This window comes from Coptis chinensis, chromosome 8, assembly GCF_015680905.1.
Source record: "Coptis chinensis isolate HL-2020 chromosome 8, ASM1568090v1, whole genome shotgun sequence".
NCBI classification, from domain to species: domain Eukaryota; kingdom Viridiplantae; phylum Streptophyta; class Magnoliopsida; order Ranunculales; family Ranunculaceae; genus Coptis; species Coptis chinensis.
Window position 1 is genome coordinate 29,663,786 of NC_141463.1, and position 25,969 is coordinate 29,689,754.

General features: G+C 37.7%; 2 protein-coding genes across 2 annotated transcripts; both read left to right on the plus strand.

Annotated features, from left to right (window-relative positions):
• Positions 1-1,018: 1,018 nt before the first annotated feature.
• PER1 (1-cysteine peroxiredoxin 1) lies at positions 1,019-3,071 on the plus strand. The gene is made up of 4 exons (XM_086577486.1): positions 1,019-1,215; positions 1,324-1,472; positions 2,212-2,358; positions 2,430-3,071. Exons 1-4 carry the CDS (start codon positions 1,098-1,100, stop codon positions 2,676-2,678), a joined length of 663 nt encoding a protein of 220 aa, XP_086433612.1. The 5' UTR covers positions 1,019-1,097; the 3' UTR covers positions 2,679-3,071.
• Positions 3,072-22,751: 19,680 nt separating this feature from the next.
• On the plus strand, positions 22,752-25,853 carry LOC147480977 (uncharacterized). The gene is made up of 5 exons (XM_086578799.1): positions 22,752-23,966; positions 24,072-24,183; positions 24,281-24,698; positions 24,768-25,052; positions 25,148-25,853. The coding sequence occupies exons 1-5, from the start codon at positions 22,752-22,754 to the stop codon at positions 25,851-25,853; spliced, it is 2,736 nt and encodes a 911-aa protein (XP_086434925.1).
• The last annotated feature ends 116 nt before the right edge of the window (positions 25,854-25,969 follow it).

The following is a 25,969-nucleotide window of genomic DNA, read 5'->3' on the forward strand; positions in this document are numbered from 1 at the left end:
TGTAAAGTGACAAAAGAGAGGAACGAACTGATAATAATATTGGAGTCGAAAGAGATTGATAAATTGGTAACACATAAGCAAATGCTTTTAATAAAGAATGAAAAAAATAGTAGAGTAATTCTAATAATATAATAGATGAACATGAATTACTCTCCAAATCTATAAGTAGAAACATTTTAAAAATCTTTTGATTTGAAATGAATTGGCGTGATAGAATAATTGAACATACATTTTTTTTTATAGTCATAATCTTGTGTTAATGTTTGTGTATGGATGGAAATGAAAAATAAGGGGAAGGAAAAAAACATATTAGAAAATAGTGAGGGATTGAAAGAGGGCATTTGCAGTGAGGGATTGAGTAGACGAGTAGTTACTCCTCAAGTGTTGCAACACTTGGGGAAGAAAATAGCGAGAGCGAGTGAGCGAAACATTACGCTTTGCGAATATTAATATAATTTTTTCGCATTTTTCTTTTAATATTTGTAAAGATGACATGGAGCTTTGAGAACACAGCAAAGATAGATAGATTGTTACCAAGTTGCCCAAGATGGTTTTTAGGTCTTTGGTTGTTTTGCAATTTCTTTCTCTCTCATACTTAGCACTCACTACTTCACTGTCGTTGGGAAAACTCAAAAAAGAGGCAGAGGAATGTGGTTCCAGTCTGTGTTGGGCTCTGAAACTTCTTCCACACGCCACACCTTTATGCATTTGTTCAAATCCTGGCCTATGGTGTGCATTCTGGCCCAAAGCTTGCCACAGGTTCCCAGCCCATGGTTAATTATATTGTAGCCCAAAGCAGCCCGCTGTGGACTTTGGATGAACCATTATGTTGTTGAAAAAATAAAAAAGAAACTGCTCCACGTGGAAAGAAAGAAATGACTAGAAATTACATTGCATCATTTGCATGGAACAGCCAAAACAGTCAAGACACGCTGCCCACCACCTTGCCACGTTCTCTTCATGCACATAATCACACCAACATTTTGACCTACCTCTCTTCTCTACAACTTGGCTTAGTTCCTCAAAACTTGAGCAGGTAATGAACACAGGGGAAGAGAATAGAAGTGAGCTTGTGGAAATTGTTTTGAAGAGCGAAGATGCCAGGATTGACGATTGGAGATACTGTTCCAAACTTCGAAGTTGAGACCACGAAAGGAAGGTTCAAGATTCATGACTTTATTGGTGAAAACTATGTTATCCTCTTCTCTCACCCTGGTTAGTTAACTTCTTCTCCTTGAGTTGATCTCTGTCTTTCTAATTTTTGGTGTAATAATTGTTGTGGTTTCGGTAATTGTACGTGTTTTCTTTATGTGTGTGATGTAGGGGATTTTACACCTGTTTGCACAACTGAGCTGTGTAAGATGGCAGCTTATTCCGAGGAGTTCCACAAGAGAGGTGCTAAGCTTTTAGGTCTCTCTTGCGACGACGTGCACTCGCATATTGAATGGATCAAGGACATTGAAGCCTACACGGTATAGCGACATCGATTATCTACTTACTCTTCTTCTACTATATATTACTGCACCGTCTGCACGACTGTACGTGTTGATGTCTTCGATCAAACTCTCTTGCGAAACATATATGTAATCACTATGGATGTCCAGTACTCCATTTAACGCCTTTAACTGTTGATTTACTCTTCTCATTTCACTAGTTGATTTTGTATGATCAGGTACCAATCAAGGAGGCAAAACCGCAAAACCATCCTTCATTTACGACATTTTTTTCACTAACCAAAAGTCTGGAACCAGGTTTATCGAAAAAACAAATAAAAAAGTCTGGAACCAAAGAATTTTGCATTAGGAAAAGTGTTCAGCCCGAAATCAAAATGGGCTGGGCCACTGAACTTATAGTCATACTTAATGACTTGGATCCCGTGAGCATAATAAAAGTTCATTCGTTATTGGACCACAACCGAAAAAGATTATGTACCTTTTGATCACGAGAAATTAAGAAGGCAGTGTTCGTGAAAAAAATACGGTATGTGTTTTTGGCCATTGACAAGTTTCTAACCTGCAGCATAAAATATATGCTGCACATACATTCTCTGGCGCATTTTGAGAAAAATGGGATCTTGATTTTCACAAAACTTCCATTATTGTCTATAATGAGACAGTTAGAATGGTACGGTTGAGTCACCAAATTAAAACTTAATTTTAAAAACTCCAGCTCGACTCTACTGTTAATTAGTTTTGCTTAATTTGTATGCAGCCTGGGAGCAAGGTGACTTACCCGATCATAGCTGATCCCAATAGAGAGATCATCAAGCAACTTAATATGGTGGACCCAGATGAAAACGATTCCAATGGCAAGCCGCTTCCATCCCGAGCTCTCCACATCGTAGGCCCCGATAAAAGAGTACGTACTTTAGCTTGTTTCAAATTACGTCTAGAAAAATACCATCACCTGGTTGTTGTGTTGATGCACAGGTGAAGCTGAGTTTCCTGTATCCCGCCAGCACGGGGAGGAACATTGATGAGGTAGTGAGGGTGTTGGACTCACTTCAGAAAGCAGCCAAGTATAAGGTAGCAACCCCAGTGAATTGGAAGCCTGGAGATCCAGTGGTCATATCTCCAAATGTGTCCAATGATGAAGCCAGAGACATGTTCCCCCAAGGCTATACCACAGCTGACCTTCCATCTAAGAAACACTACCTCCGCTTTACCAACGTCGAATAAATCACCCTATCTAGCTTTACTACGTATACAAATGCATGCTGGATGCACGAATGATATTATGGTATGCTAATTAGCCGTAGGTGCGTTGTGCAGGTTTTGTACGTGTGAAGGGCTTAAATTGCCAAAACTTGTGGGGTATTTTGTTGTGTGTGGGTCAGTGGGTCTTTTGTACTAGCAAGTAGTGGAAATACTACGTAGATCATATTGTGTGGGCTTGTTCATTCAGTTACTGTTGTGTTTGTTTGTGTTCTTGAACACTTGAACCGTGGTTGAACCGTGTTGGGGATATGATACCAATTAATCCCCTCAATAGCTTGTAGACGAATTTGTAGAATTAAACAACTAATTGAAGAGACAACAAACAAGAATTTATAGTAACAAGAATTTATAGTAGTTCGGTGCCAATGCGGAAACTTACGTCCACGGGAGAAGAAAGGTTTTGTTTAATTGATATTGGTTTGTGTTATAGAGGTGTTTATATAGCACTATATGAGTGCATATTCGTGTTTTTGTTTCTAAAAGGATTGGAGACTTTTTTTATAGAAAACATACGAATATCTGTCAAAACCGACTAGGGCGCGACCTGCGTTCATATTGGTCTTGCTCAAGGTGCGACTCGCGCTCTTGTCTTGACGAACCTCTAGGCGATTGAGCGCGCCCTGCTCTCGACTTTGCCTGGCCAAGGGCGCGCCCCGCACCTTCTCTTACTTCTCTCATACTCCCTCTCAAGTTGGTGTGAAGATATCCAGCGAACCCAACTTGGAGAGAATATCATGGAACTTGGAAGTTGGAAGTCCCTTGGTAATAAAAATGTCTGCAAGCTGTTGGTCAGTTCGAACAAAGGAGGTAGTGACAATGTTAGACTGTACTTTTTCACGCACAAAATGACAGTCAACTTCAATATGCTTAGTTCTCTCATGAAACACCGGATTTGCAGCAATATGCATAGCAGCTTGATTATCATAGTAAAATGTAGTTGGCAAATGCAATCTAAAACACAAATCCTTTAGAAGAGCACGAAGTCATATGATTTCACTGGTGGTGGAAGTCATAGCCCTGTACTCAGCTTCTGCACTAGAACGAGCCACTAGATTCTGTTTCTTGCTCTTCCAAGTGACTAAATTACCTCCTACAAAGGTACAATAATCGAAAGTAGACCTCCGATCAACTGGACATCCTGCCCCATCAGCATTTGTATAAGCAGTAATAGATGTATGCCCATTTTTCCGCATCCAAATATCTCTGCCTGGTGACCCTTTCAGATACTGCAGTATTCTAGAAACTGCATTCATATGTGGAGTTCTTGGAGCATGCATAAAACGACTAACCAAGCTTATTGTATAAGAAATATATATCTGGTCGGGTAATAGTTAAATATATTAGTTTACCAACTAATCAGTGATACTGACCAATGTCAGTAAGAAGATCATCGGTATTGTCCAACTTGGCTCCACTGTCAATTGGAGAATCAGATAGTTTTACCCCCAGCTTTTCTGCTTCACTCGCTCAAAAGATCCAACACATACTTTCTTTGATTAAGAAATATGCCTCTTTTTAAATAAGCAATTTCGATCCCAAGGAAGTACTTCATAATACCCAGATCCTTAATGGCAAATTTCTTGTGTAGTAACTCCTTGAGCTTAGAAATTTCAATATGGTCATCACCTGTGATAACTATGTCATCAACATAAATAAGAACAATAACCATGCCTTACCTGCTAGATTTAATAAATAAGGAAGGATCAACATCACTTCGCTTAAGGCTATCTTGCCATACCACGCTCATGGAGATTGTTTAAGTCCAAAGATAGCCTTTTTTAACTTGCATACTAATCTAACCTTAGTCTCTGTCACAGCCCGAATTTCTAAACAATTAAAAAAAATGAATATTTGAAATATAAATATCTCAAACATCACTTGGTTCAATTGTCTAAAAACCCAGGCTATGACGGGGTGGATACAACACATGTCAAAACCTAAAACCCACATCATAAACAATCTTAACCACAAATATAATCTCCAAAAATTCTCTTTATTACTTTATGCAAGTCTATCTTCCATAAAAATCATCAATATAACATTCTAAGAATAACGGGTCCTCAACATCGTATTCTCATGTCATATGAAAAGAAAACTACGTTATTACATCCTTCCAATAAGAATCAGACCTAAAAGAAAACTAACGGACTGCTCCAGGCAAGAATCCCAAATCAAACGCCACGGTTCCACTGCCTTCCACCTATGTTCCCAAGAACACACCCACGTTGCCAAAACAAAGCAAACATGGGTAACAAAATGGAATTTCTTTGGTATGAGTAGACTAACCACATAAGACCATTATCATACTTTAATTATTCAAACAATCACTTTATATTATCCCATAACTTAATCATTCACAGCTTGGAAGACAGGTAGTTCCGTCAATTTAACCGGCATAGTTTCTTCCCAAGCAAGACTTCCATTATATTAACTCATTCAAATAACTCGTTTTAATATCTAAATCATTTAATTAAAACTTACCGATATCCACTGCTATATAAGGGTAGGACCGCGTCCCTGCACAAATATTATTAAGTCATACCCTCCTGCAAAAGAAAGTTAGAACTTCTATATAACCTTTGTAGATATTATATTAGGCATTCAAAAGTAAACCCAAACACACTCGCACAATCAACTTAATTTCTCTTATTAATTAATCAATTAATTTTCTTATACACATATTTCACAACCTATGTACTAGGGGTGGGCAATGGGCCGGGTCGGGCTAGCCCGGCCCTAAACATTTAAAGTCCTTAGGATATTTCGGGGGCCCTAAAGGTCACAAGTCGGGCGGGGTCACAAGTCTAAATCTCAAGCCACGACCACGACCCTAGCCCTCTTTTAAGGGCTTTAGGGTCGGGCTTTAGGGCGGGCCTATATATTTTTTTTTTTTACTACATCAGTTTTAAAACTCATTTATATTACAAAATGTACAATAATCTACAAACTCAAAGTCCAACCAATCTAGTAATAATCTCAGTATAAGTCAAAAAATTTAAAATGCACATCCACAATCTAAATGAATCAAGTACATCGAGAGTTGAATTTGTTCTTCCTTGTACTCAAACCTCACTAAAATTACATTTAACATTGAAATACATAGACAAATAATTATATTATCATTTTAAAGGAAGAAGTAATAGATATAAAAGAAGAAACATAATAGTTTTGGTTAAGGGTCATGGAAGTTGTTAAACTATTTGTAATATCATAAATTATTTCTATAATAGATTCAAACAAATATAATATTACCTTTCTTCTAATTTAAAAGTGATTCAAGCTTTGTATATGGAAATGAAAATATTGGCTTTTGAACAAGTGATGGAGAAAGGTTTGAGATTACAAATGTCATTTTTCTGACAAAGGGTATTTTTTGGTTTCTATGTTACAAATGTCTGCTCTGTATTTTGCTTTAATGGTGTGGAAGGAAACCTTTAGTTTTAGATTTGGCTTGGATGTGAATAAAAATATAATTTATAAGAAATAAGTGAGAAAAGAAATTGAGAATAATAAGTTATGGACTTTGACTTGATGATCAAAGGAATAAAGTCTTATTTTTTATTAGGCTAGTGCTCATTGTTCTTCATGGCTGCTAAGTTGACAAGTTTTGTTATATAAAACAAGTTATTGGAAGTACCCCTTGGGTGTAAGTGATAAATTACAAAGGACAATGTTATTTTAATTGAAAATATTTAACAAAAAGTTGGACAATTATGGTATGTGTATTTATAGTGAAAGTATGAAACAGGGTCGGTTAGGGCTTGGTTAGGGCTTGGTTAGGATTAGGACCTATGTTTTAGAATCTTAGCCCTAGCCCAGCCTGCCTACTAGAAGGCATTTTAGGGCCGCCCCCGGCCCTAAACTCTGTGAGGGCTTTAGTTGTGAGGGCTTTATAGGGCTTAGGGTCGGGTCGGTCGAGTAGGGTTAGGGTCGTTAGGGCCAAATTCCCACCCCTACTATGTACCTTAGGTCATTCATACATTCAAGGAATACCCAACCCTACATTCCCCGTGATGTACACTCAAGGAATACAACTAACCCCCGAATACTTTAGTTCCTCTCTCAGGGTAGTCAAACTAGGGGTGGGCATTCCGGATATTAGGGTCGGGCGGGTCACAAGTCTAAACCTCAAGCCGACCACGACCTAGCCCTCTTTAAAGGGCTTTAGTGGTCGGCTTTTAGGCCGGGCCTATATATTTTAAGTGGGTTTTAAAACTCATTTATATTACAAAATGTACAATAATCTACAAACTCAAAGTCCAACCAATCTAGTAATAATTCAGATAAGTCCAAAAATTTAAAATGCACATCCACAATCTAACGAATGACATACGAATTTGTTCTTCCTTGTACTCAAACCTCATTTGAAATTACATTTAACATTGAAATACATAGACAAGTAATTATATTATCATTTTAAAGGAAGAAGTAATAGATATAAAGAAGAAACATAATAGTTTTGGTTAAGAGTCATGGAAGTTGTTAAACTATTTGTAATATCATAAATTATTTCTATAATAGATTCAAACAAATATAATATTACCTTTCTTCTAATTTAAAAGTGATTCAAGCTTTGTATATGGAAATGAAAATATTGGCTTTTGAACAAGTGATGGAGAAAGGTTTGAGATTACAAATGTCAGGCGACAAAGGGTGTTTTTTGGTTTCTATGTTACAAATGTATGTTCGTATTTTGCTTTAATGTGGAAGGAAACCTTTAGTTTTAGACTTGGCTTGGATGTGAATAAAAATATAATTTATAAGAAATAAGAGAGAAAAGAAATTGAGAATAATAAGTTATGGACTTTGACTTGATGATCAAAGGAATAAAGTCTTATTTTTATTCTAGTGCTCAAAACGCTAAGTTGACAAGTTTTGTTATATAAAACAAGTTATTTGGGTGTAAGTGATAAATTACAAAGGACAATGTTATTTTAATTGAAAATATTTAACAAAATTGGACAATTATGGTATGTGTATTTATAGTGAAAAGTATGAAATAGGGCGGTTAGGGGCTTTTGCTTTTACGATTATGTTTTAGAAATTTATTGTATATATTATTTTAGTTGTGAGGGGCTTTATAGGGAGCGAAGGAATATCTTGATTCAATTCAATGAATACCCATATATAACGCTTAACGAGCCATTTATGGCACATTCAATAAATTTTGGTTTTCGCAGATATATTAATTTCATGGAGGTATAAGTGTCATAACGTTGTGTATCGTAAAATTGAAAAATCACAAAGCAAGAAATATATTCAATTAATTTTACTGGCGTTATTATATTTAGAAAGGTCTTAGCCTAAAGCCAATCATGCTAATAGCCCTAGACCTATTTAGAAAATAGCCCAAATCATAATCCGACCTAAGTTAAAAAGTCAAATTGGGTCAAAATTGGGTCAAAGTCAACCCCGGTCAACACCATCAAAGTCAAAGTCCACTCACGGTCATTGGTCAAAGTCAGAGTCCACTCTGGTCAACAGTCAAAGTCAGAGTCCACAAACTCTTCTAACCCAAAGGCCCAAAGTCTAAGACCCATAGTCTAAATTAAATCCCAAAAATAAAATCCAAAGTTTATAACATATGAGCCCACCACGATTTGGCCCAAGCCCAAATCGTGGTCACTGTTCATCTCCTTCCTCATGAAATCTCCACCAGCGCCTCCACCACCGATGCAGCCACCACCGGCCACCTATAACTAAAACAAACCCAGCGGTTTTCATCCTCACATAAACCCCTACATACCTATCCTAACAATTTATGATTTTATCATACTGTAAAAATTCGAACGACGCCATTAAAGCTCTCTCAGAGCTTCCACAGGTATCGCTCGGCACCACTGAGCCATCTCCACTCAACACACAACCCTCAACACCTTACCCCACATCCTCCATGTTCAATTCCAACCATAAACTCACAACAAAACTAATCAAAACACTAGTCCAAACAATCCAGACGCAGGACGGTTTGGTGCTGATTTGGTCGCCATTAGGAGCTTCAGCCGCCCACCTCGCGATACCAACACCCCATCTACCACCAATTATAACACTAACAGTTCCCACATCACCACAAATCAAACTAAACAAAATATACTTCAAACACAAAACAAAGAGGATGATTTGGTTATGGCGGTGACGCCATTAACAACCCTCGTCAAGTCTTCGACAGTTAAACTCTCAAATTGTCAGAATTGATTTACTGTAGTGTTTCCAAAATGGTATCTAACATAGTCGACACCATTAACAGAATCGGCACCCTTTAACAGAGTTTACCGGATAAAAAAAACCAATATTACTATAGCAGAAACAAATATTTAAAAAAAAATCATCAGACTACTCACCGTTTAAAACCGAACAGCTTCCCGAGAGCGAAACCCCGAAAACCCAACGTCTATTGTCGCGCGAAACTGGACGATCTTTCTTGTTCAAACCCCCTTTTTTTTTTCTCAGTAAAACTCTCTTTTTTTTTTTTTTTTTTTTCCTAAAACTCCCGTTTTGTTTTTCCCTAAAAACTCTACGTGAGAAACCCCTATTTTCTGGTTTTTAAAAACCTCCCCGAAAACAAGGGTTTTAAACCTATCTACTTACTTACGGGCTTTTATCCAAAAACTACTGGATATTTTATCTCTGTTATTTATTTACATTATTATTATTATTAATATTAATATTATTATAGGAAAAGCAAATAAAAGCCGGGGTGTTATAGTCTCCTTCGGATGTCCAAGTGGGATGCTCATATACACTTCTTCTTTAAGATCTATGTGTAAGAATGCATTTTTCACATCCATCTGAAATAATTTCCAGTCTTGATTTACAGCTAGAGATACAAGAACTCTAAACGTGTTCATCTTTGCAACTGGTGCAAAAGTCTCCTTATAGTCCAGACCATACATTTGGGTGAATCCCCTTGCAACTAGTCGAGCTTTAGACCTCTCTAAGGAACCATCACTGTTGAACTTGTTTCTGAATTCACCGACAATCAACAGTTTTCTTTCCATACGGTAGCATAACAATATCCCAAGTTTTATTCTCGTCTAAAGCACGAAGTTCTTCTTGCATCGCCTTTCTCCATACTGGACGAGAGTTAGCTTCTCTAAAGTTCTTGGGTTCTTGCACGTCATCGACTATACTTAAGAAAGCATGATGAGATGAAGTGATATTGACATACGTTATATACTCCTGTAGAGGATATGAAACATCATGCAAAAAATAAAAATTCCTGTGAGTCACTGGAGGATGCAATTCTCTATCAGATTTATAGTAATCCTTGAGAGTTACTGGAGGTCGTCTCTCTCTTTCAGATTGTCTAGAAACTGGAGGAGCTAGTGGAGTACTAGAGTGCACCCGCGCCTTAGTTGAGCCCAATTCTTCAGTGGCAGGAACTATATCTTCACCATCCATTGGGACAGGAAGAATGCCTTCACCAACTGTTGGGAGCGGAGCCAAATCAGCCGTAACAGCTGGGAGCGGAGCCAAATCAGTTGTAACAACTGGGAGAGGTGTCAAATCTGCCAAACACTCTCCCTGGGACCGATTCTCAGGCACAGCTGAATCGTGAAAGAAAGCTTTAGATTCCACAAATCGGACATCACGAGAGACAACCAATTTTCTTGTCACCAGATTGTAACATATGTAGCCTTTTTGTGTAGTAGAATAACCAACAAACACACATCGAGTAGCCCGAGCATCAAATTTATCTTGATGAATAGCTTGCTGATACACATAACAAACACACCCAAACACTCGCAGATGAGAGAGATCCAGCGGCCTAGATTTGAGCACTTCCAATGGGGATTTAAAACCAAGAACCCGACTGAGAAGACAATTAATCAAATAGGCATGCAGCAGTTAAGACGCCATGAGACCAGTATTGCTTAGGAACATTCATGCCCAACATAAGAGCATGAGTGGTCTCCAAAAGGTGTTTGTTCTTTCTTTCAACCACACCATTCTACTGAGGTGTGCCAACATAGCTAGTTGATGAATTATCCCCTGGCTACGAAGGTACTCAGGTAACAAACTTTACAAAACTCAGCGCCATTATCAGATCTAAACATCTTAATGTTAGCACCAAATTGATTAGTAATCATAGTATGAAAATCCTTGAATACAGTCACAACCTCAGTTTTCGATTTCAACAAATATAACCATATAGCACGAGGTTTATCATCAATAAACAACATAAAATACTTATAGCCATCATAAGAATTAATGGGAGCAGGTCCCCATAAATCCGAGTGAATTAACTCAAACAACTTATTTGACACAGAATTTGAGTTTGGAAAAGATAAACGAGTTTGTTTAGAAAATTGACAAAATCAGAGTTTAAAGAAACAAATTTGATAGGACATGACTAGATGGATGCCCAAGTCTTTTATGCAAAATTTGACTCTCAAGTAAATCAATAGCTTGACACGCCTTCTTATGTGACTTCAACAAATAGAGTCCATTGAAATAAATTCCTTCACCAATCGTCCTCTTCGACTTTCGATCTTGAAAGACGACAGAGTTAGGAGAAAAAATGACATTACAATTTAAAGAATTGGTAAGTTTTCCAACATATAGAAGTTGAACAGGGAATGAAGGAACAGCTAAAGCATCACTCTTGAGACTTTGATAAAAAAAATCCACTTGACCACTACCTAGAATGGGAACGGTGGAGCCATTGGCTATGGAGATATTATGTTTTTCGGTTTTGGACACAAAATTATGGACAGAAGTAGGGCAATTAGCCATATGATCTGTAGCCTCCGAATCAATTATCCATGAGCTACTATTTTCTGGCATAGTAAAATAGGCATGTAAATTACCTAACACATGAGTTGAGGCAAACTGACCTTTGCTAGATGACATGAACTTAGTGAGTTGTTGAAGAATTTGACTCAACTGATGACTAATATCTGAGTTGGACATTAATGTCTCGGCAACATCAGCATGCTCTTTCTTGGACAGTTCCTTTTCCATTTTAAGATGCAGATATAATTCCCAACAGCGGTCCTTGGTGTGCCAGTTCTTTCCACAATGATCACAGTGAGAAGGTTCCCTTTTTCCCTTACCTTTTTCGAATCCCTGTGACTTCTTTCGAAAATCATTTTTTGTAAGTAATACAGTAGATTCAGAGATTGAGGACTTTACCTCAGAGTTTATGGTTTTCTTCCTGGTTTCCTCTCTCTGAATAGTTGCACAAATAGTAGCAAGTGATGGAAGAGTGCTTTCCATTAGAATTTTGTTTTCTAGATTTTCATATTCTGGTTTAAGACTGCGAAATACTATGAAGATTTTATCCTCTTCAGTCTGTTTCAAAAGAGTCTTAGCATCTGTGGTGTGTGGACGATATATGTTTAACTCATCCCATAATTTCTTGAAATTCCCAAGGTGTTCTGTAAAAGTCTTCTCACCTTGTTGCAAAACACTGATTGCAAGTTGAAGTTCAAACACACGAGCATAATTGTTCTGGTTTCCATATAAATCTTCAATTGAATCCCATATCCCCCTTACAGAATTAGAGACAGTAAAAATTCCAACAATAGTAGGCTCCATATAATTGAGTAACCAAGATTGAACAAGCTGATCATTGGAAAGCCAATTCTCATATTCGGAGTCATCAATGGCAAGACACACCTTTGCACCATTAATGAACCCTAATTTTCTCTTGCCACCAAGCGATAGCGAAATAGCCCTAGACCAAGGTATATAGTTTGTTCCATTCAAGAGAATTGATGACAGCTTCCAACTAGGATTAGAATCAGTCTCTGTTGTGGTTTTAGATCTGACATAGTGTATTGTGTTTATCTAGATTGATTTAGAGGAGAGATAAGCGCTCCGCTCTGATACCATGTAGAATTAAACAACTAATTAAAGAGACAACACACAAGAATCTATAGTGGTTCAGTGCTAATGCGGCAACCTACGTCCATGGGAGAAGAAAGGTTTTGCTTAATTGATATTGGTTTGTGTTACAGAGGTGTTTATATAGCACAATATGAGTGCATATTTGTGTCTCTTGTTTCTAAAAGGATTGGAGACTTTCCTTTATAGAAAATATACGAATCTCTGTCAAAACCGATTAGGGCGCAACCCGCGCTCATATTGGTCTTGCTCAAGGCACGACCCGCACTTTTGTCTTGACGAACCTCCAGGCGATTGAGCGCGCCCCGCCCTCAACTTTGCCTAGCCAAAGGCACGCCCCGCGCCTTCTCTTACTTCTCCCACAGAATTCTATTCTACTCCAATTCACAAATCCAACCCAATTCTACAACTAAAACCACAAACCGCGGCCTAGTTTATATGGATAACAACAACTATAACCTAAGTCTATAGAGACAACTCACTACACCTATAAATGGTGTTTAGCAACAATTATAATCGTTACTTATATTTTTTACTAACGCTTATATCCGTTACTTCTGGGGTGTTATAGTCATTTAGGCAAATTTAGTAACGGATATATTCGTTACGTATATTAATTTAGTAACAGATATATTCATTACGTATATTGATTTAGTAACAGTTATATTCGTTGGTAATTATTTTGTAACAGATAGTCAACTGTTGATTGTCCACAGAAATATTTCGTTTCTAACAGATATAAGTGTTAGTGAAGCTTGGGGCCCTTTCATTACTAACATTTAGCGTAACAGATATAACCGTTACTAAAAAACAGTCCAGTGCAAAAAAAAATTATTTTTTCTGGGGCCAAAAGATTTCCACCCTGTGCGGAGCTACATCACATCTGATTATCCACAATCCATCTTACATACAAAAATATTACATTACATTACAACTCAAGTAACAAGTGAATAAAAGAAAACCCGACTCAGTTAACATTATAGAATTAAAGCCACCAATCCAAATCCAAATCCAAATTTACAAAACAAACCCTTGTAAAAATGAATTAACCTAATCATATCCATCCAAAGTTACAACAACAATTGTAAGACAATATAATAGAAACTGACAAACACTAACAAGCTAACACAACGACCAACTCGACCATTGAGAATATGTCAAGTACCAGTCAGAAGTAGCACCGGCCACCATCTCCACCCTTACATTGTTGGATGTGTATACCTGTTTTTACCAAAAAAAATGTCGCCCCTTAATCTCATACTTCCCACATAAAAGAATAGACCACAAAAAGTTGAAGCCTAAAATGTAGTTTAATACCACAAAATGACGTAACAGACATATTATTACCTCAATGAAGGCACTAGGATGTGCACAGTTTCGTTTCTCTGATAATCTCAAAGTGTATTATGCAGCAATGCCGCAATATCAAATGTACCTCTCGTATTGCTTTCAGAACAACTATGTCTGCATTCAAATTCTTACGTGCCAAAGAAGTGTTTATCTATCATAAAGTAATCCACTGATTACTAACAAATAAGGATACAAGCAAGCAATTAAACTCATGCACCTAAGAAACAACCGAAATTCAGATGTCTAAACTTGTATTGTGAAAAATAAATCTCCTTGTTCAATCACTTAGTAAGCTTAACCTACACATAACCAAATCAATTTTACTTGATTCACCCTCCCTAAAAGATCACATGGATTCAGCATGCATACCATGAGTCTGCCACGGTAGAAAAGAAATTAGACAAAAAGGCTCTCTCACCAAGGCTTAAAACATAATCTAAAAAGCACTACCTCAACATTATCACACAATTCTTATAACACCTTAACAACACCTCGTCCTTACCATGATGATTTCCCACAACGTATTAGAAATATAGAGCAACTACCACTCAAACACCATATTGCTAATGAGTCATCCATTTTCCAAGTGAATTAAATGCAAAAAACAATATCTAAACACTACCAACAACCCATTTCCTTCATAAGAACAAATTTAGTTTGAAATAATTTCTTTCAGTAAGGCAAGTAATTTCTTTTTTCTAATGACAAAAAAAAGAGTACACAAAAAACTAACCTTTAAGGGTATTAAAAGAACTTCGGTACACACCCAAGATTTGAGCAAGAACAATACTTGAAGGTGAACTTGGATTTCATTCTTCTAAATCTGATGACTCAAAACTAAATTTACCATGTCTAGACAGAATAGATTATATCAACGTAAGAAGTAAATGTACCAAGTCTTTGGATTTCATTCTTCTGAATTTGATGACTCAAAACTAAAATTTTGCCTTGCCGTCATCACAGAAATAATCATTGTTTCCCACACCCTTTAAAACACAAGGAAATCAGTCAGTGTGCCAATTCTTCATCCTCTTCAGGAATGAAATAAGAGAAAGAAAAACAAATATTAGAGGCACACACACACACTAAATCATTCATAACAAGTTATTGTAGTGTAAGTTATTGTATATTGATTGATAGAGCAAGGCCTATGGCTTGAGAGATAGGCAAAGTGAACCCGCCACTGTCAACTGGTTTAGGAAGATGCCTACTTGTTCAACTAGCTCACAAGGCATGTATACACAACCCAGGGAATCATACTCACTTGGCTGTATTCAAGCACGAGACTAATATGAGGTTACTGGCTTATGAGAGATCCAGAGGAGGGAGAAGATCTTTTCACGGGAAATCCGTATGTTAAAGAAACCGGGAATGGCTCAACCCTTTGAATGGATTCATTGTCAATCCTTCACACAAGTGCTAAACAGGTCTATCAATCTACCCTATTTGGGGCATACCAAGAGAATGAGGTGGTTTACTACATCAGCACTCAAATTCTTTCCCCGAAGCAAGCGCTTCAGGCAAATCTCACATCGGGGAAGAGCCTTTCTCTCTTTGTACCTTACGTGATCACTAAACATTACGTACCTCTTTCCTTTAAAGGTCGATCGAATGACTCAAATCATCAGCAGGCGATTCACGGGATCACTAGTAGATTATGGCAGTTCATGTTGTTCGGGGACAAGGGTCAAGTTATATAAATGAGAGAGGCTATCCGGTGATCGAGTAAGGAGGTAAAGCACAAGGTAAGCTTTAGCTTATTTTCCGGGTTTGATGTTTGTGGCAAGCAATGGTTTACTTGATTTATTTTCTAACCAATCACCATTGGAAAGCACCACGGAGAGAAAGCAAACTGAAGAAGGAAAGACATCAATCAATCATAGTGGGAAGCACCGCAAGCCGCTTACTAAGAGTGCGCTTATTTAAGGGGCACGCCGACGCAAGCATTTGTAGTAGCGAGGCTAGCTCAAATAAGAAAGTAATGGGATTTATTATAAGATAGGGATTCATCCCTAAAAAGTTGCCAAATAAAGGAAGCATGGAAGTCCTAAAAATATCGAGTGCCATCCCGGTTCGGATATAGCGAGAATCCAAGAGTCGACTCTCATTCATTGGAGGGGAAACCTACCTTAAGAGAAAAAGAAAAATCTAGCAATGTTCTCGAAGTAGCTATCAACGGCAGAGGAAGTTGCTAGCACCATCTAACGACTCTCTTTGTACTAGTGTCCTGCGCGACACTATTTGACATACATGATGGCCCTCTAGGAAAGGGCTCAACTCAATCCCAACATGGTTCTTTGTAACTGGACGAATTTGGTTATCACACATAAAATAGATATATAAGGGGATTGTTCTTCAGGTATGTTATTATGTTCCTTCTTCAGGCTGGAAAGCCTTTATATAGAAAGTGTTGAGAAAGACAGGAACATGAGTATGGTTACTCTTTAGTACTACATCTTTTTTTACACACAATCGGACAGCCGAGCTCCCAACTTGGACTCTCTTTCAAAGCAATCGCATTCTATATAAAGCTCATAATAAATGAATACCAAAAGGAACAATACATAATGATGGAATATCAAGTACTCAAATTGTAAATAAAACTAACTAGTGAAACTCTTGAAACTGACATTGATACAAACCCGTTACTTGCTAAATGAAACTGACTACAATCTACAGACAGTGATATAACCCCGTTACTTGCAAAATTCATTGCAGAATACCAGACTAGCTAGTAACATACTAACATGGTCCATAGACATAGTTCACTGACAAACTAGTGGCATACGGTCAAGTCGCTCCTAAGTTGTTTGTGTACAAAAAATGAAAGCAGACACGACTGAGCCATTATCGCACACTACTCGAGCTGCGTTCACACTAATAAGGCACTCGATGTCTAAATTCCTTGAATTTCAAATCTCAATCTTGGCAATTGCTAGCAACTTGTTATTAAGTCATTGCAATAAGCATTAAATTAAATAAAATTGCTGAAAAATCGTAAACAATGATCTTAAAGCATGGTCCAATTTTGTATGGAACTGATTTCATGACCATACAGGCACAGGACTAATTAGTTACAACTTACAACTACATGTCGATGTGTAATCAAGTAAACTAGACAAAAATTAGCTGCAAAGGAATAAATACATATAAATTGCAAATGAAATTGACATATAAATCAAAGAGGAACCAAGCAATTGCGTATATGGAAAGGAAGTTACCTGATCTTTGTACACTACTTCAGTCCCAAAAATCAAAATCAAAATAGGAAAGAATGAAGAAAGCAAAACGATTTGTATATGTGTCCTACAACAAAAATATAAAATTTTCAGTGAGTAAAACTTTTAGCCATTCAATGACAGATGTGTCATGTTCTACATGGCCAAAAGTGAACATGGATCCAATTTATTTGAATAGGCTACTTAGCTTAGTTCAATCAATAAAGCAACCCCCGCTATTAAGTATTAAACCAACATAGATTTAAACTTTTACCTCAGAGTTAAACTTAGAATACCCGGTGAAGATTCCCCTGATTAACCCAGAGATGGGAGCTGTCTTCTTCTACCTTCGAATGTGCCACCACAAAAAAATTAAAAAAAAATAGATCTCGTGAGAAGAGGGTTTGGTGAGAAGAAGATGAGATGAGTGTTTGATAATTGAGAAAAACATAGGGGTTTTGAACGATTCTTCTTCAGTTCAGAAGTTATCCCTATGATAGCAAATGATAGTTATTTACCCAAATCTAGGGTTAATTGGGCAGCTTCAACAACAGAAAGGGAAAAGTTGAGTTTTTTAGGTTGCTTTGTTGAAGTGAAGCAATGCATAGAAAGGGGGATTTTGGATGGCGACGAAAAATGGTAAAGATTACAAAGGCTTTGATTTGTGTGAAGATGGGAAACGCAAGTTTGAAAGAGGATTGAAGAGATCGAGATAGACGAACCATAAAAAAAAGGAGATAGACGAGAATGTGGAATTTTGATCCTCACTTAAATTTATCTTATGTTTTTTGTCACAAAAAAACAACTGGGGTTGCTACCCAGAATCGAACTAGGGACGTTGAGCAAGTAAACTATCGGTGGGACCAGTGCACTACAGAATTCGTTATACTCTCGGTGTTTTCTAACGGATATTAACGTTAGGTTATATAAGAAAAAGTTTATAAAATAATTTAAAGAATAAAAAGAAATAAAGTAACAGATAACCTGATCACTAACGTTTCTATCCGTGACAACACTGCTTACGAATATATCCGTTAGTAATGAAAATTTTGGTCTGTTACAAATTTACCATTCTGGTGTAGTGACTGTTGGGGTTTAATACCGATACCAATCGATCCCCACTATACAGATAACTTGTACTTGAACAATAACAACTCCAGACAAGTTCTAAATATCAACTACAACCAAACTAACATGCCCAACTCTCTAAACAACTATTACCAACAGATAATAATGTATAGAAGTAAAACGCATACCATAACACAAAGATATACCGTGGTTCGGCCAATGGTGCCTACTTCCATAAGAGCTAATCCTTTATAAAGTGGGAATGACAATTACAATCACTCCTTTCAGTCTCTCACCTTACTAGATCACTCCTCTCTCTTTACATGTTTGTCTCTCTATAAAGGTTATCTCTCAATCTTGATTGCTTTCAAGATTGGGTTTCAATTGTGTTGCTTAGGTTTTCCAAAACCTTATTTATGTTTATATACTGCCCTTCCAAATTCGCGGTTACTGTAGCGAATTAGAATGCAAATATAGGCATGGGAGCGGGCGCGCCTTGGGCAAGGCCAAAGTTGAGTGCGCGCACCCTAAAAACACTGGAAGTTGTCCACAGCATGGCCACATGCGCGCCTTGAGCAAGACCAAACTGAGCGCGTGTGCGCTCAACCTTCTTCACGTAGACTAAACTTCTTTTTCTCCTCATGTGAGAGATAACTCCAACAATCTCCCTATCCCGAACAGTGAGGGGATACCTCCATGCAGTTTCAAAATCAACAGGAGGAGTTTGCTACCATTCCAGCAATAGCACAACAAACATCAAACTTATCTTTCGGTAAGACTTTCACTACGTGAAAACAACATTTTTTTGACCCCCAGGCCGGGCAAGAATGGACGGTTAGTACCTGTCAATAAATTATTTGACGGGTTTTGTGGGAATTCACAGTAGGTAACCATCAAGAAATTGGGAAAAACAATTGGACGGTCCAAATAAGTCAAATTATTTTCCCCGAATTTCCCCATCGAGCGCGAACCCTTCCCCCCCAATTTTTTCCCTACTCCAATTGCTCTCCTCTTTTTCGCGAACCCTTCCCCCCAATTTTTTCTATACATCCAACTGCTCTCCTCTTTTTCACTGAAACACCTACCGTTTTTTCTCCACCAACAGCTTGAACAACTTCTTCTCTCTAGAACAGGAAGCTCCTTTCTCTACAATATATTCAACCAAGAGTAGCTAGAAACGTTGGTAAAAACCATTCTTTGTCTAAAATACCTTCCTTTCTCATTTTTTTTTTTTTTGTTAAACCCCATTTATAAGTTTGTGAATTTTTGCAGATGTGTTGGAGTGAGCTTTGCAATATTTTTAGTTGATTTCGATCTCTTAAAGGTTCAATATTTTTTATTGTTTTAAATAAATTCTTGGCATTGAGAAACAATATGCATCTTGTTTATAAATTAGTATTGTTTAAAGTTGTGATTTTTCATTGTTCTATTATCATCTTTGTCTTAACTAATATATTGTATAAAGCTGTAATTATTTTCATTGTAATACATCATATAAAGTTCTATCTTAACTATTATCATCATTGTGTAAATTATTGTTATAGAAAGTTGTGATATTTTGTTCTTCACTTCTAATGCTCTCTTTTAGTTGACTGCACTTCTTCTTGGTTGTTGTGTTGGTTTTCGTGTAAGGCTGTTGTCCATTAATTTTGTAAGTCTGTATTGTTTCTCTACGGAGGATGGCTCCATTGATAGTCACTTTTTCAATCTTGACTGGTAGTAACACTCTCATCAGAGAGTCAAACTTTGTGGTTTTGATGTATAACCCAATTAGTGAAGCCAAACATAATAGAGAGATTGAACTAAGAGAAGCCTCTCTTGTAGACACTATGGAACTAAGAGACATTATAATGTGACGATTAGTAAGGGGGGTAAGTAAGGTCGGTCACTGGTCGATTAACGTAACCTCATGGTTTTATATGTTTGATACGATTAGATACTTATTAGCTTGCAATTGATAATTCATGAATAGTGGACCTGTGATTGCTGAAGTACAAAAACAAAATTATTTATGATTGATAAGGGACAAAATCACCTCTCTGCAACTCTTAAATATGTTAATTTGTAAGTCTTAATTGATAATTTTTAGTTTGATTGTTTAATACAAAACTATATATAAGAAGCCTTTGTCCTCATTTTGTGTTTTTTATTTGCACATTGTATATGTAGTTGGTCTATGCTTTATATACATTCGGTTCGGTGGCATAGAGAACTGGTAGTCTAGTACATTTACCTAAGTTGATCTATCAATTTTTTCAGTGCAAACGAATGATGGAGGATGTGCAAACCAATTGAATAGGCGCTTAATGATCTTGTGAGAGTCCAATCAGAGCGAGACACTACCATTATGAGTCTGAGTTTAGAGCACTACTATTAGGAGTAAGGGGCCTGGTAATCCGGTGAACGTAAACGCCTATTCAATTGGTTAGCGTGCCCAGAAGGCTATTCTCCTGTAATAAGGTGGCGCCTACTATTAGCCCGGCCCGGGCAGCCCGCGACATCACCAGATTCGATTGAATAGTAAGAACTTAGGTCCTTCTCGCTAACGTGATAGACACAACTAAGAAGCGTCTAACTGGAAATCAGATTAGAAACCTGCCGCTATAAAGTAAAAACCCGATAGTCGGGTTAGTGCCGGCTAACTAGGAAAGAATAGTAAAAGTCTGTTGCCTAGATGGCATGGCCCAAATGAGCTAATGAGGACTTGACCTATGGCGGGACTCTTGGCGGGCTCAAATAATCTACTTGTATGAGTAGCCTCGCGCTAATGCAAACAAACAAGTCAATTCTCGTAGCCTACTAGTGCACGCTTAGGCAATAGCCGTACCCTAACGCCAAACTTAAATTGTCTCCTACTAAGATAGTCGGTTATTGGCGGGGAGAGCCCTTTTTCACCTCTCATTGTGTAGGGGGCCTCCTTAAGCGCTAAACTCTTAGTCACAGCCAGATTTCAGCCTCCTGTAAGTCAGTAGTTAGAGTTAGCCATTCAGATTTGGCTATTCATATTCATCGGGAACGATTACCATTCAGATTTGGCAACTATAAGCTACGATCGCTCGGACTTCTTCATCGACGAATCGGTGGACGTGAATCGGGCGTGAGGGCGGCCGATCTAACGCGATAAGCGGATTTCAGTCGGCAATAATGGTATGGCGGGTTTAATAATAAGGACCAAACTCACTCATCCGGGACTACTATAGTAGTGTGAATCTTCTTCAAAAGAGACTCAAATCCGTAGGTTAAGAATCGGATGCCCGTCACTTGAATACAAAGCTTATTACGTAGTTGTTTAGACGCCGGGAATGACATTTTTTCGGGCTTATGAAATTGGCCTCCTTTAATAGTCCAAGAAGGAAAGAGCTGGTGCGTTATTGATTCCACCAAGAGGCAACGCCGGCTTCTACTAATAGTAGTTGCCCGGCCGAATTCGATCAATCGGTGGAGGTCGCTAAGGGTAGGAAGGCTAGTCAAGTGGCACGCGGTTCTTTCTCACGCCCGCAGCAAAGAGCTAGCTCCATCTAATGAGTGCTAATTCAATATATCTTGCTCTAAACCTCCAGTCAAGTAGCTACATGTTTCCGACTACCAAGAACCAACAAGAGCTACCTCATCCAGTCTTTTCTTTCCTTGCTTATCTGTCCTTGCTTCCCATCAGAAAAATCTGCCAGTCCTGCTACCTCCATGGACGTATAATATTCGTTATTACTCCATTTTTGGGCTTCGAGTTCTTTAACACACCTCGTCTTAAAGCTGGGGTACTAGGCGCGCGACAATGTGGTTGTTGTTGCATATCTTCTAGCTTGGCAGTGTCATAGATTCTCTTACTACTATGCGCACAACATGTTTTACTGTAAAATGATGCATAGTTCTTTCTTTTGTGCAAATGTTTTTGAAAGCATATTAAATGGATGGTATAAGTTTAATTAACTTGTCTTCATGATATAATATCACTTGCTTGAGTATATAATACATATATATGCGCGCATAATACTAAAAGTCACACTTTTTCATTAATATGCTACCTTATTTGGTTAATAGCTTATTTGTTTGATAAAGATGTCTACGATGCTGCCAATTAGTAAGACATGGATGAAGTTGCCAACATTGTCTCTTTGGATTTATCGAAGGTTTCGATCATTCATTAAATTTACACAAGATAGTTTGGGAAAAGAAATTGATTGGTACTTCTTTGTCCTTGTGTGCAATGCCAGAACCTAGAGAAGAGATCGGTGTGAAGATATTTTTTTTCCATCCGATTACAAAGGGTATGGTAACCTCTTATACATTGTGGGTGCAACATGGAGAGCCTTTTTCTAGAAATGATGTAAATGTTGGTGTTGGTGCTAGTACCTCGACGACTATTGTCAACGATGAAATTATATTCCCAAGGATGGTGGACATGGTGAATGATACATTTAGACGTAGTCATCCAAATGATTTAGAGGCATGCCTAGATGAAGTTGATGATAATGATGATGCTCTTGATATTAATAGTTCAGAAGATGATATTCAAAGTAATTTACCTGAGGATAATTGATACAAAAAATTAATGGAGGATGCATTACTGCCATTGTATCCTTTGTGTCATGGCGAGGATACGAAGTTGTCAGCTACAATTGAGTTGTTGGGCATGAAGGCTAAACATAGGTGGTCCGACAATAGTTTCACAAATCTGTTGGAATTTTTGAAGAGGATTCTACCAGATAACAATACGGTGCCCGTGAAAACATCAGGTGCTAAAAAAATGATAAAGTCATTGCGTATGAAGTGCGAGGTTATCCATGCTTGCCCAAATGATTGTATTTTGTATTGGAAAGGCAATGTGGATAGAAATACGTGTCCCACTTGCGGTGTAAGCAGATGGAAACCAGTCGAAAAGTCCAAGCCAAGGGCTAAACCTATTCCACAGAAGAAGCTTAGGTACTTTCCTATGGCGAAAGGTTGCGAGAAAATGTATAGCGTGCCATGGCTTGCAGAAAATATGACTTGGCATGCAAACTCAGTTGAAAACTCAAGTGATATGCGTCATCCAGTAGATTCTTCTTGCTGGAAATCAGTTAACTATCGGTGGCCTGATTTTTCTGGTGAGAAACGAAATGTTCGATTAGGACTAGCTACCGATGGATTTAATCCTTTTGGTAACAAGAACAGTATTCATAGTACTTGGCCTGTGATGATAGTACCTTATAACCTTCCTCCATCTTTGTGCATGCGCAAAGAGTTTGTCATGCTAACACTACTCATTCCGGGTCCAAGTAGTCCAGGAGATGATATTGATGTTTACTTGCAGCCACTTATTGAAGAATTAAGGAACTTGTGGTTGAAGGGAGCTGATACATATGATTCGTACAGTAAAAAGATGTTTAACATGAAAGCAATTTTATTGTGGACTATTAACGATTTTCCCGCATTGGGCCATCTTTCGGGGTGCAAGACTGCTGGAAGGTATGCTTGCCCTGTTTGTAGTGAAGGGATAGATTCGAGATGGTTAAAACATGGGAAATTTTTTGCGTACATGGGGTGTAGAAAGTTTCTAAAAGACAAAAATCATCCTTTTAGAACTCAGAAATCCCAATTTAATAGAAAGGAAGAACATGATGAGCATCCTCCTCGTTTGAGTGGTTCAGTAGTGAAGCTGAAAATGAGTCAAATTCCGACTATATATGGTAAGGTGAATGGTAAGAAAAGGAAGAGGTCCGCAAGAGAGGTGAAATTATTTGCTTGGTCAAAGGATTCTATCTTCTTTAAATTGCCATATTGGGAGGTACTTACTTATTTTGTCCTTTTTTTTTTTCTATATAGTATTACTATAATTCTGTATTCCATCTTGCTTATGATAACATCATAACATAAATGTTGCTTGCCACAGTTCCTTCCTATTCGTCACAATGTAGATGTGATGCACGTGGAGAAAAATGTAGCAGAAAACCTCCTTGCCTTGATCATGGACGCCCCCAAATCTAAGGATGGGATGGAAGCCCGTAAAGACCTAAAGGCTATGAAGATAAAAAAAACGTGGCGGTGGAAAAGGATGGGAAGTTATCATATCCTAAGGCACCTTTTGTCTTTCCCATTCAGAGAGAGAAATTATATGCAGAACTTTGCACCAATTGAAAGTTCCAATTGGATATAGTGGAAATTGGAAACACAATGTGAGCTTGAGTGATTTTCAGTTGAAGAGCCTAAAGTCACATGATTATCACATTCTTTTACAACACCTATTGCCAATGTTGCTGATGCACGCATTCAAGAAGCATAAGCCATTGCGTCAAGCTATTCGACAGTTTTCATTGTTCTTCAATGTCTTGTGTTCAAAGGTTATTTGTCGCGTGGAGCTTGAAAATATGGAAAAACGTGTCGTGGAATCATTATGTGTATTTGAGAAGCACTTTCCACCTTCCTTTTTCGTGTCCATGACACACCTTGTTTTACATTTGGCGGAGGAGGCTAAAGCTTGTGAACCAGTTAGATATTGTTGGATGTATTTGTTTGAGAGGTTAGTGAAATTTCTTATACAATGATTTCTTTATTTTGTTATGCTCGATATTGATTAAAGGTGACACAGGATGATGAAAACATACAAATGGTATGTTGGGAATCAGAAATTTCCAGAAGGGTGCATTACAGAGCAATACCTCAATGAAGAAGCAATGAGGTACTGTATGGAATATATCCCATCGAGTAAAAGAGAAATTCACAACAAAAAACAAAGGGATGCTTTAAATGATAAAAGTGAGTGTGGTTACCCTATTGATAAAAATGGAAAACACTACACACTTCCAAGTTTGCAATACAAGCAAGCACACAAATGGGTTTTGCGAAAGTCGATTGAAAATGCTAATTGGGAAAGGTATTAATTATTTGATATTCTCTGTTTTCAATTTTCAGTTAATATATGCATGTGTATGCTTTTAATAATAATAGTTGATTTGGTTAATATCACAGCAAGTATGAGACGTACATCCAAAGCTTCAAATCTAAGGGTAAAAATCGTAGGGATGCATCAACAAAAAAGGAGATGGACTACATCCCTTGGCTAAGAAAGCAACTTGAGAAAGAAGAGATGTCTAGGTTCAAGAGGCTTGCTGATGGTCCATCCTTTTCTGCCAAGTCATATAATTCCTTTTCAATAAATGGCTATGTGTTTTCTACATACGATTCAGAAGTAAATATGACAACTCAAAACAGTGGAGTCTCAATGAAGGCATTTACCAACTTCAGGGCAAGTGCAAAGGACAAAAACTTAGTGGAAGACGAAGCCACTTATTATGGAGTCGTCAAGCAGATACTTGAGTTAGATTACCATAACTTTAAGGAAATAGTTTTCTTTTGTGATTGGGTGCGTATTGAAGATAAAAGAAATGGTTGTAATGTTGATCCAGATACGAACCTGGTTTTTGTAAGTCTAGAAAGGTGGAAAAGAAACTCAAATGAAGATGACGACCCATTCATTCTTGCTTCTGAAGCTGCTCAAGTTTTCTACTGTAAGGATCTTAGTAGAGATAGTTGGCATGTCGTCTTGCATGCTCCTAAGAGATCGAACCATGATGTGGATACTTATGAAGACCCCTTAGTCTTTGAAGCAATGGAAAACTTAGATGGTTCAGCCGCTTTAATGGGTGACGTTATGGAAGACGATGGAGTTTCGTAGAGAGTGAAACCAAAGTTAGATTAGGGTGCATGTTATGTACTTGTTTTTTTGTGTTTGTTTGCTGGTTTTGGTATTTCTACTTGTGCATTTCTTTTGTTCTATTTTCTGCTATTAGG

Excerpts from the sequence above, each read along its gene's own strand:
- PER1 (XM_086577486.1), top strand. The coding sequence starts at position 1,098 with ATGCCAGGATTGACGATTGGAGATACTGTTCCAAACTTCGAAGTTGAG. Across the intron at positions 1,473-2,211 it reads AGGACATTGAAGCCTACACG|CCTGGGAGCAAGGTGACTTA; the intron begins GTATAGCGACAT and ends ATTTGTATGCAG. Across the intron at positions 2,359-2,429 it reads TCGTAGGCCCCGATAAAAGA|GTGAAGCTGAGTTTCCTGTA; the intron begins GTACGTACTTTA and ends GTTGATGCACAG.
- LOC147480977 (XM_086578799.1), top strand. The coding sequence starts at position 22,752 with ATGGAGGATGCATTACTGCCATTGTATCCTTTGTGTCATGGCGAGGAT. Across the intron at positions 23,967-24,071 it reads TTAAATTGCCATATTGGGAG|TTCCTTCCTATTCGTCACAA; the intron begins GTACTTACTTAT and ends TGCTTGCCACAG. Across the intron at positions 25,053-25,147 it reads GAAAATGCTAATTGGGAAAG|CAAGTATGAGACGTACATCC; the intron begins GTATTAATTATT and ends TTAATATCACAG.